The 12,879-nt window shown below is 28.3% G+C and overlaps 1 protein-coding gene across 5 annotated transcripts in view; it reads right to left on the bottom strand.

Moving 5' to 3' along the window:
- Positions 1–12,879, bottom strand: part of LOC145269215 (zinc finger RNA-binding protein-like) — a 117,377-nt gene that overhangs the window by 5,235 nt on the left and 99,263 nt on the right. For all 5 annotated transcript variants that reach the window (XM_080124835.1, XM_080124840.1, XM_080124843.1 and 2 more), the window contains exons 10-11: positions 12,379–12,476; positions 9,690–9,831 (exon numbers count right to left, since the gene is read on the bottom strand). In XM_080124835.1, coding sequence (XP_079980961.1) covers positions 9,690–9,831; positions 12,379–12,476 — 240 coding nt within the window. The remainder of the gene's footprint in view (positions 1–9,689; positions 9,832–12,378; positions 12,477–12,879) is intronic.

Raw genomic sequence — 12,879 nt, 5'->3', positions numbered from 1 at the left:
AAGCATCGTTAATACTGACAGCTAAACCTAAAAACATTAAAAATGACCCCCCCCCTTCTTGATAAGCTAAAATAAATCAGAAAAACAGAAAATATTGATTATTATTAGTGTTGTGACGATTCCTAAATTTTTTCCGATTCCAGAAAAATGTTGATTAACAATTCCGATACCAAGTACGATACCGATTCCCGTGGAATTGTTTTGAAATATATATATAATCAAATTTTTTATGTAGTGAAAAAAAATTGGTAAAAGGTGAAAATACAATTAAGGGCATTTCGAAAACGATTTGATTTTTTTTCATAAAATTTCTTTCATTGAAGATGAAAGTCAAAACAAATATTTTTACCATGAATTAAACATGGACCATGAAATTAATAACAATCAATTTCAGGAGTTATTTTATATATTAAAAAATATAAAGGAAAAGGGCGGACGTACACGAATGCTACCTCTAGCGAAACACGCATCAGCTTCATTGTTCGACTGAGGGAGAAGTTATTTTGCGTGTGTGACCTAGTTTTTTTGTTTGTTTTTTAATTTTGGCTTGAAATTTGCGCATGATTTTTGTTATTGTGATTTTATTTTTATTTTGTCAGAGTTTATATAATTATTAACAGGAAAATTGGTGAAAGTCAAAATAGAATCCGTGCTCTTTTTAAATATTATTTTCAAGTTTAATTATGTTCACAGGACTTTAAACCATTCACAAAATTTTGTGGGTCTGCTTATTGGTGTTTGCACCAACAATATTGAAGCCTACTGGTCTCATATTAAAAGAAGACTGAAATGGTCTCATGTCGATAAGGCCATGTATAGAGAGGCTTATAACATGAAAAGTGAAAAAATATTAGATAATTTTGAAACATTTGTAGAGCATGTTCATGAAAAATATGGTAATTAAAAAAAAATCCCAATAAAGCTTTGGGGGAAACAAACAGGTTTTGAACCATTGAAATTTTTATTTTTGAATAAAAAATAAGTATTAAAACAAAAACAGTAGTGTTATCGTCGAGTAGTTTTTATTTTATTCAAGGACATAAAAGGTACTCCTGCACTTATTGGGCCGTGCTGAAATAATGACTATTTAGAAAGCCATTCTTAACATGGGGACAGGAGGGTATTGTGTACCTATTCTGTACTTTCACCTAACAATTTAATAAAAACAGGTATCATAAAACTTTTAATTACTATTAAAAGACTTGAAAATACTATCTAAAAATAGCGCAGGTACGTTCACCTAACAATTTAATAAGAACAGGTATCATAAATATTTAATTAAACTTGACAGTACTATTTAGAAATAGCACGGATCAATAAGTGCACTAGTGCCAAATAACATTTCACTGTGTTTTGATCTACGACATTCCATGAGGGGTATGTACACACTAAAGCTTTGTTTTTTTTTGTTTATCGCCACCAGTGCTAATTTTGAGTTTCACCAATTTTCCTTTACAAAACAATTAGAAACTCTTCAAACATTGGGCGAGGCACTTAAACCATTTAAAAAAATAAAAAATAACGTTAACATAAGTGCATAAGCACCAAATTTTTTTGTTTTGTTTTCATTTTGTTTGTTAAATCTGTCAAAAAAATAAAAACAACAAAATACGAAAACAATAAGTAGAAAAGGGTATTGGAAAACTTTAATTAAACTTGAAAATAACATTTTAAAATAGTGTGGATTCCATTTTGACTTTTCAATTTTCCTGTTAATTACATAAACTCTGGGAAAAAACAACAAAAAAAATATCCATAAAACCCGAAACAAAATCATAACAAAAATCGTCAAAGCTTAGATAAGGGAGTCCAACAGACAAGCCTCGTTCTGACATTCGGAAAATTTAGGTTAAGAACCGAAGAAGCTACCAAAAAGTAACCTTTTTGAATGACGATGGATATAAACAATATTTTTAAAATAAAATGTAAACATATATAAATAATATTTTAGAAAATAATTTCTTAATTTTAAATAAAAATTGATTGTAAAGAATTTTTTTTTAAATAATTAGCGAAAAATATTGCAAAGTGTTTACATAGCTGGTTCTTTGGGAAAACATTGGCACCTAAACCCACCCCCCTTCCAAAATGAAAAAAAGCTTTAGTGTTTTTACTATTTTAAAGCACTTTTTTTTTTTTTAAGTTTGAAACACAAGTGGTGGCTAGTTAATTTAGAACAACAAGTGCGCATGGTGGAAATTCTTCAGGGTTGAAATGTATTGCAATGCTTTTATGGTGGTCGAAAATCGTTTTTCAGCCACCATATTACTTCCTATTTACTTGCCTTCCCAATGAGGGTAGTTAGATACAAGGTTGGTTTTTAATGTAGAGAAGCATTTATTACTAAAAACGAAATGGTAAAATACATAAAGTTAAGCTAAAAGTAAAAGAAAATTTTTTTCTTAATTCAAAGAATTAAAGAAAGAAAATAAAATTCAAAGAAATTTCGAAACTCATTAAGATAAAGATTACCTTTAAAGCAGTTAATAAAATACTTGTACATCGTATTACATGTTATAAAAAGTTCTGACGTTCTTATAAATTTTTGAGAGCATTAATCTCTTCAAACAGTTTGACTTAAAAATATAAGAGAATTGTAATGAAAGAATCGTAAATCTAAGGTATTTATTAACGATGCGATTCCGATCCCCCCCCCCCAATACACGATTCTTATGATTAACGATTCCGATTAATCATCCCATCACTAAATTTGCTGATGTAAATCTAAAATAAAATGAGATGCTAGCTAGTTAGCATGCATACATGATGGTTACTTCTTGACAGAAGTTTACCATCTCTTCACTTAAGTGATGTATGCATGTCGGTGTCTCTTTAATCCAACTATAGTCCTACATGAACATTAAAAAATATGACAACTTAGCACTGGAGGTTTATAGCCTCTTCATAAAACGGTATCTCGTATTTGATTATGCGATTTTGATAGAAAAAGGTGCATTTCAGTTCCTGTTGCCTGAATGCATGCATATATTATCACTTTTTTTTAAAAGATGGAATTACTCGATTGCCGAAAATCCAATGCAAAGAAAAGTCTCAAATTTGATCTCATGCCACTGTTATGTTGAATATGAAACTAACTATTGGTATAGATGGTACTATTGTATATCTCTGGGCAGAAAAGATATCAAACTTTCAGAGACATCCACCACATATGTAGATCCCATGGGATCTGCATATGTGATGGATGTCTATGATTAGAAATGTTTCATAAACATCTACTAGAGTTTTGGAGACAGATCCAATAAGTATATAAATATTCTTTAACTATATTCGCTAGAATCCTTATATAAGCATGTTTTAGTTTAAAATATGTCATAGGATTTACATTTGTAACAGATATCCATAAAATGGAAATATTTTTTAAACATAGCAATATACAACAGATAAAAATACAACTAGAATTACTATAAACATTTGATTTATTTGAAATTTGCATTGTCAACGCGGTAATAATTTATATGCTATATGCAATGAAAATAGTGAATTTTATATTAGTGAAAAGCAAAATAAATAAAGCTAACAATATTCTATGTTTTAATTAAGAATAGCTTAACTTAAAATGCTCATTCTTAACAGTGAAAATTTTATTTTCAACAAATTCAATATATTGTAAAAATCTTTTACATGTAGTTTTAATTTGTACTTTACAAATGAATTTCTGTGAAGTTAAAATATTAATCATTTAAACGTGCAACAGGCTTGATCTCACTTCACATCACTCAGAAACTTCTTTTTTTATACATAGAAGTTTGGCTAAAAAAAAAAAAAAAAAAAAAAAAAATAATTAAATAAAAAAAAACATTGGTTAAGGGAAAAATGAAAGAAAAAAGGACATCTTAAACTGATCAAATCTTACCAATTAAAATCAGAAGAAACCTAAAAGAAAATGATTTTCAAGAAGTCTAAGAACAGCAATGGATGGTGCAGTTATTATACCAGTAAAACGAAAACAAATACATTTTTGGATAAAATAAATTTAAACAAACACACGAACATGCTTAAAAAAAACATTAAATAAACTCCAGAAAATTTTCCCGAAAAAAATGTCCAGATATTAAAGAGAACAAAATTCTATATGAATAGATTAAAATGCAAAACCTACTGACCTTAATATTTTGGACAAATCCAAACATCAAGACCAACAAAATGACCCATGAAATAACAAAGGGAAAAAAAAACAAAAAAAACAAAAGAAAATACACCACCAAACTAAATGTGCAAAAGAGATGTGAATGCTTCAAGGCTTCCTTTGTTGAAAAGAATTCAGATAGAGAAATAAATTATGACTCAGTCTTAAATGGTAACTAAATTGGACAGATTTTTGTTTTAGAGAGCAATAATCTCATAGTAATGGAAACAATTGAAATCATTTGTAGAAAAATATCTTTCCATTAAGCTTTTATGAAAAGAAAAAGTTGTCATACAAGCCGAGCTTTGCCTTGACATTCTGAGAACCCAGGGGCCAACTTGAACCATCATACTCTTCTTAGTCTAGTTCAGTCCTAGAAAGTGCACTCTCAGGAATTAGTCTCTCTTTCAGATGGGAGAATGGATGGGTCAGTTCTCTGTAAGTTTTACACCTAACCAGTACTCCTCCTCCATGTAAAACTGACTTCAAATCTAACCTTGCCACAGTAGAAAGCGAGTAAAGTGGTCAGAACAAAATAAGACCCCCTACCCCACCTTGCCAGTTACACTATTGAAGAATTTTTTTTCTTTTTCAACTGTTCACAAAATTATCAAACAATTGTAAACAATAGCAGAAAGGTTATTCACTATCAATTGTTTGGGGGAAAAAAAACTTTAAGTACTTAAAATTTTAAATTCATGAATTTAATAAAAATAAATTTATTAAAATGTCATAAATGAAGATGGTCAATTATATGCTGGGTTTTAAAGAAAAATTAAAGAAAAGTGATTTTAAGATATCTACTTTTAGTTTTTTAAAGAAATTTACTCTAAGTATTGTAAGTTTTAAGATATCTACAATTATTTTGGGGTCTTTAGTTTAATTAGTAGTTGTAATTTTTTTTAAATATACTGCAATCTTCATAGCTTGATGAAAAATATATTGAAGCTATTTTCATTTACTGAATTTTGACTTCAAATTGAAATTGCTACTATCAAACTTAAAAAATAAATAAATAAATACAGAAAAATCTTTGATGTCCATGCCTGTCAAGGTTTAAAAAAAAATCACCTAAATTGATCAAGTATTTTTTTTAAACTAAGAAAATCAAAATTTATGCTGTTTAACTATTAAACTTAAGTATCTTGAATACAAAATCCCGGTAGTCGAATTGACTTGTTGCTCTTGAATGTTAACAGATTTTAAAACATGGCGGCTCCTGGCTTGCTTGTCACAAAATTTGATTTTTTTTTAGTAAAAAAAACACTGATCAATTTACATAATTTCTGGAATATGTAATCTTCGTTTTGTGACGAGTATGTACATTATAAATATTTGTCTATATTTCCCTTTTTGTTTTTTTTTGTTTTTTTTAAATCAAATTCTAAATAGGAACCCAATTTTTATTCTTTATATAATCATTGAAAGATTTGATATTGATTTGCTACTCACTTTCAAACAATATTTAAGGTTTTATCATTAGGAAAATAAATCATACTTCTTTCTTGTGATGTCCATATGGATAAATATTGCAGTATAATGCAACATAAGGTTATGAAATTTGGTTGAATCAATTTTATTTGGTAATAGTAATCATGGTATCACATCAGTTCTTGGTACGCCACCAAAAATAATCAATATTAAATCTGATTAGAACTCATGATGTAATAGTGACCATTTGAGAAATCAGGTGATGCACGTGGGAGGATAAAAACATTCTTCCCTGCATATAAACTAATGCCAAACCGATTGTGAACTAACAATAGGGGCTATCATTTATTTAGTAACATTTGATAAAACCATCAGATAATATATTTAATGAGAAAAAGTTAACAGAGGGAGGAGTACTTCTTTTGATGAAAATTTCCCAACAAGAAGTTTTAAAAATACATTTTTTGACTAATATCTAAATTATAGAATTACTTCAGAGTGATTCAAATGATTGCTTAAACTTAAACAGGGTAAGAATAATTTTCATCAAGAATAAACTGAAAAGAATATTTGATAATCAACAAGAAACCCTTTGGCATTTCAAAGTGAAATATCATGCAAAGCATCCAAGTAAAATAGAATAGAGAAGAAAAAAAAATCTAACAAAATACTTATGGCAACAGAAAAAAAAACCCCAAGAATACAAACCCAAAATTAAAGATATATATATTCCTTTTTTTCTTTCAATATTTAATTTCCTTGAAATTAAAATCACTTCCGTAACTAGTTACTTTCAACTAATAAACTTTCTTTTTTAAATTAAAAATCATCTAGAACTAATCTATAAGATCAAGTCATATACTCAATTTATTAATACTAAATTTATCTAAGTAGTTTGTATTTTAAATCTTTTTATCAATTTAGTATATAACTAGTAAAAAATTTTTTTAACAATATTATTAAATTAATAAGGTCAAATTAATTATCGTACTCACAATTGCTGAGGTTTTCAGATTATTTATATCTAGTATCCTTTATATCTGAGTCATAAGTATTTTTATTTAAGTTTAATATGAGATCTAAAAAGTGAATTAATTATATGTAGGCCGTTTTTTCTAATTTGATATTAAATGAAGTGATTGCTTTGGCAGTATTGGCCCACTGGTATAATTTTTTTTTTTTTTTTTTTTAAACTTGCTTCTAATTCTAGTTAATTCTAATTCTTGTTAATTCTAGAAAAGATTCTTCCTATTTTGGTTTTGGTCGGAATAATTTTAATAATACTAGCACGCATTTAACGTTAGGGCTAAGATTGTTAAAATTATTTTTGTGGTCTTTAAATAAGATATATGCATTCTTAGGTTTAACTTTGTTACTAATTTTAAGTATTGGTGATTTGTTTACCTTCAGTATCTATTATATTTATGTAATTGCATTCATTTATATCTAATTTTTTGTAATGTTTTCTGCTCTTGTTTATTATTATAGAACTTTCTAATTTTATCCACTTTTATAAAAAAATTTTTTACACTTGTTTATGTTTCTAACAATGTTGTGTAGTTGTTTGTAGAAATCTTAATCTTTAATTACATTTAAAAAGGTTATTTTGAAAGTTAATGAGCTCTATTGGTTCTGCATTTTTTAGGCTTTTGAATCCACAGGATTCTTTCATATCTATGTGTTCATGTTTATTAAGGAAGAACTGTGCTCATCATAACATTTGGCTTATTTGTTTTGTTTTTTAATTTAATAAATTACACATGCTAAGTGTTGGGATGTTTTTAAGTGACATTTTTAAATTAACTTTTTGTATATTTACTTTTGCAGGTGGCGAAATAAATCTGAGGAGTTAAGTATTATTATATCATATATCCACCCAAAATATTTTAAGGAGGTATATTTTATGTATTGATTTTCAGCATTTACTTCAATACTCAAAACATGAGTAGAGAGCTAAGTAATGTTGAAAATATATTTTTAGCAATTTAGCAATACAGAGGCGTCTGCATTTCATCCCCATAGGAAAATCAAGCTAAAATGCATGGAATTCATGTTACCAGGTTTATATATATATATATATATATATTCTTTCCCACAGGTAAATGCTTCCATTAGCCAATAACAGGGCTTCTCTGAAGGAAAGACTATGTTGACTTTTTACTTCCTCTTTTATTGTTTTGTATAGGAATGATGCACACTTTTTTGTGAATGCATCAAATAAATAAGTGAGCTTATTTTCAAACATGTATGCTTGAAATACTTTTTCTAATTTAGGTGCTGCTTTAGTTTTTATTCAAATATTTTATTTTTCTCATGTTTTATACAGCATATGCAGTTGTCTGCTTTTTCATTTCTACAGTTTAATAGGTTTTGGGAGTCTACATTTTAAATTTTTTCAGTCAGACAAACTGCACAGTTGTCTGTTGTATTATTTTCCACTGAATTATTGGCTTTCTTTGAGCCCCTAATAATTAATGTTTTTATACATTCAACAAATTCACTTAGACATGAGTAAAAGCTGCCAGGCAAAACCATTTTAAGTGACTAACAAGCAAAACTTGAAACCTAAAACTAAATTTGGAAATAAATTTTTCACTATTTCTGTAAGACGTTTCCACTTTTCTTCTTTCTATGCCAATCAATATTTTTTTGAAGTATTCCAATTGGAGATGTTTTTTAACTTCACTGACCGAAACACAAATTAATAAACTTATTATGTTTCCAAATTTTTAAGATGAGGATTGGTTATTCGTATTTGGATTCTTCAAACAACTGTTCTCATCTTGAGTGTCCTTTTCACGTTTTGGTCGATGTAACCTTTGACCTTTTTCATAACATCTATCTTGGAAATTTGTGTTGAAATTTGAATGGAACCCTTTATTTACTTCACTAGGGTAGTAGCATACTTCCGTTCTGTCAGCCATGACTGGTCCCTAAGTACTTTGGAAAAAAAGAATTGTGAATTACTTAGGACCTCTATCCAATTATGGCTGACAAGAGCATGTTACTCCTGGGAAGTAAATAAAGAGTTCTGTTTGAAATTCTGCCCAAATTCCAGAGTTCGATACCTGAAGAAGGTTGACGAAAACGTGAAAACAACACTCAAGACGAGAATAGTCTGAAGAATACAAATAATATAAATAAGCTTAATTTTGAAATATCCTAATTTTAACATTACGAAAACAAATTCCAGCAAAAAAAAAAAAAAAAAAAAAAAAAAAAATCCATATTTTCATTTGAAGACTTATAATTTCATTATAAGTTAAAAGTTGTCTATTTTGATGGATTGCTTTAAAAATAATTTATACTTTTAATGCAATTCCTCAAAATAGACAACTTTTAACATAGAATGAACTTTTTTTAAATTTTTTTTTTTTTTTTTGCGAGTATAAAAAAATCCTAAATACATAGACTACAAATAAGAAAACCATATGTATAAGTCTGAAAAATCATATCTGCAAATTTACTTGTATTTCTAACTGCTCATCGAATGTAGTGTGGTCATTTTAGTTTTTTAGTTATTTGAAGATCTAAATGGCATTTCAAATTAGTAACCCCTCCTCTGTTGACTTTTATTTTTAGATGAATATTTTAAAATGCTTCAGTCACTTCAACAGGATTAAGTAATTTTTTAAAAATAAACCATAGCTAAGTATATTATAAAATATATATTATAAAAAAAAAAAAAAATGATTGGCTAGATTGAAGGAAAGTTTGATTTGTAATTTTAAATGCTATTTGAGTCTAACTTTAAAAATCAGACAGATTAGCTTCATATAATAGATATTCCAAATAACTCCAGCCATTTTTCTAAGCTCAACATAAATACATTCCAACAATTTAAACTATTTTTCAGAAATCGGTACAATATTTTATATGTGCAAGTTATTAGAAATATATAAGGTTTAGAATTAAATATTATAAAATAAATTCAAACAAAATCTTCAAGCCATATTTTTACCCAATTAAAACAAAGTGAAAACCGATTGCATTGGCTGTCTTATTAATCATTACATAAGTTTAATGTGAAAGTATTTAATATATATATATGCAAGGATGTGTGTGTGTCCATGTGTTTGTCCGTGTGCATGAAGAAATTAAGACAACTCACCTTCATCTGCAGCAGCATCACCATCTCCAGCACGCTTGCGTTTACGAGGCTTAAAGTTTTTTCGTCGGAAACGGGGCATCGGTAGCTGTTCCATGCTGAGCACTTGATGAATTTGACGGAAAGCAATCAATCTCAATGTGTGCTGCAAGGCAACAAATACACTTAATCGATCAAGAAAAAGATTTTCTAAACAGCATTTACGAAATATATTTCATAATTTGAAACTATTTCAGCTTTAACAAACAATCATTGAATTTCAAATTTAACTGGAAGCAACCATTAAAATGACATTTTTAATACCTATCCAGTTTACAACCTAATCTCTACAATTTCACATCAGCATCTTAGGGTTACGTAAGCAGTTGAAAGATGCTGATTGGTTTTACGATATAATCAACCTTAGTGGTCATTAAGTGCTAAAGTCTTTTTCTTTTAAATCCTTTTTTAACAGTTTTGGTTGTATTTTCTATATACATTTTAAATTATAAGTTTTATGCATCCAAGTATCTGGTGTTCAGTGTTTATGTTTATATAGTTAAATAAGGTACTATTTTTTATTTTTAAATTTTGTTGAGTAATCCTGTTATCTTCAGATATCTGAGGAGGGTGGTTGGGTCTACATGAGTAGATATGTCCTTTAAAGTTTTTTAATTATATAGATTTGGGCAGCTTATTTTCAGGTCTTCACATCTTGTCAGTACATGATTGAGTGCGTATGGCTCCTCTTTTTTTGGAGGAGGTAGGGGTGTGTGATAACGATATGACCTATTCCTCCTTTCTAGTCATTCTTTTGTTTGGTTTCTGTTTTCCTTGATTTGGTACAGTTTGTTTTTAGTACAGGAGCTTCACGACTCTTGGCATGTATTTCTAATATATTTATTAATAGTTTGTTTTCAATCAGTACAGGGGATTTTATCTTTGGTTGGGGTAAATCTTAATGCTGCTTTTTGCTGCTTTGTCAGCTGTTGTTACCCTTGGTATGACTGAGTATCCAACAAAAAAATTTTTATTTTTGGAAATATCAATTCTATTAAGGATTTTGGTGATGGTTGGGTTTCCCATTTTCCAGCTTTACAAGTATTGATCTGGCATCTGAACAGATCATGAATTCTTTATCTTTAGAAGATTCTATAAGATCAAGTAGCATACCAATGGCCGATACTTCAGCACTGTAGATGGATGCTTTGTCTGGTAATCTTGATTAGGATTGTTTTATTGGAATTTTTCTTGGTATAGGATTGGATTGGTTTTTATTTTAGGATACTTAATTAAGTCTGATATTATTTTGGGTTGTTTTGTCAGTCAGGGGGAATATTTAGGTTTTATAGATTCATGTATTGCAATGTCTATCTTGACTTTATTTATGGATTCTGCCATACATAAACTAAAAGTTGTTTAACACAGAATGTGAAACAGACATTAAACTGAATATAATTTTGCCATTGGAAATATACTATATTAATTTTAAGAAGTTTATTAATTACTTTTATTAAATAGTTTTGTTTAAATTGACTAGCATAAAAATAAAACGAAAATGATTAATTTTTTTTGTATTATACAGATTACTAATCTATCGTGAATAGAGCAACCAAAACTGGCAGTACAAATAATCCAGAAGTGACAAAATTTATAAATTTTTGAACACAAATCAAAATGCACCCCCCCTTGCCACCCACTTCATATTATGTAAAGATGATTTACACCAAAGATTTTTATTGGATGGAAAGGACAAGGAGAAAAGAGAATGTGGATCCTAACTTGCAATTTCTTCAACACCATCATTTAAATTTATTCTCAATTACATTTTTAAAAAATAGAATACAAATATACAAGCATTTATCTTTGAAGTTATCCTTTAAAAATAATTTTTTTTTTTTTTTTTTTTTTTTGTGATGGTGGTGGTGGTGAGTAAGGGCTCATTTTTCCAACTCCAACTTTTGATCTTTAACCAGTTTTAAGAGTTCTCCATCTTGGCAGAAAGAAAATCAAGTAAATATATTTAAGCAAATGTAATCAATAACACAAATTTATTTAAAATACCAGATTAAAATTATCAAATTAGAAATGAAAACAAACTTTTTTTTTAAATGTATGAATTCATTAAATCTGTTCAAAAATTACTGAAAAAAAAAAAAAAAACTACATGTTGCTCCAAACTTGATACAAACAAAAATTGGGGGTTTAAATAAAAGTGAAATGTACAAGGAGGCATTGCTTGATTGGATCAGAGGGGGATTGCAAATTACATTGTGAAGATGACTGAAGTTATGCATTCATAATCTGAAGGTTTCATCTTTCTGTTGCAGATATTGACAGTGTGAGATTCTAAGAAAGCAACCCCTGTCATGAATGTACATCAAAAGCAGAAATGTCATTACTTTATGTAGAAAAAAATTGAACTGATCAACATTCTGTTGAACATTTAGGAAACCGATGCAGTTGATGCCAGCAGTTAGAAAATGGATTTGTCGATTTCAGAGTAGTGACATATGAGCAACAAAGCATGCTTTGGACACTCATGCACAGCTACCATCCCATCGCTAGCAAAAGAGTGTAGCACTTCAACGTTTTTTTGTTTTTTTTTGTTAAGTTAAAAAATAAGATATATTACTCTTGATACCCTTGTAATTTTTAGTTTTTATTAAACACAAATTTGTAAATGTTTAAAAGTAATTTAAGTTGCACTCACCTGAGCTGATGCCGTTATATTTTCTTTATCTTGTAATGACAAAGTGTTTAATACATCTGTTGCTTCTTTCTCACACGGATCATACAAACCAGGACCATCTAGCCAAAAGAAATAGAAAAAAAATAAATGTTCTAACAAATGAAAAATCACTTTTAAAGTTATAACCAATTACATTTATCATCAAAAGATGCTTCCCTTTGGAATTAAATCATGCTAACCATAATGTTCTAATTGTTTTCCTATTTCACATGAGCTAATAAGAGGATACAAGGTTATCTAATAGTGTTTATCCTTAATAATGAGGACTACTGGCAGATATATATATATATATATATATAATTATCTAGATACTAATTTCAGTTCACACTTGATCAGCAAAGATCAACATACACACAAAAAAGTGTAAATGTTCTTGTTTAAATAAAGTCTACAGTATATATATATATATATATATATACATACATACACTGTATATATTTTTATTTATGTTAATGAACATGC

The sequence above is a fragment of the Euprymna scolopes genome, chromosome 4 (genome assembly GCF_053919585.1).
Source record: "Euprymna scolopes isolate OS-2025 chromosome 4, ASM5391958v1, whole genome shotgun sequence".
Lineage (NCBI taxonomy): Eukaryota > Metazoa > Mollusca > Cephalopoda > Sepiida > Sepiolidae > Euprymna > Euprymna scolopes.
This window is presented reverse-complemented; position numbering and strand designations above follow the sequence as displayed.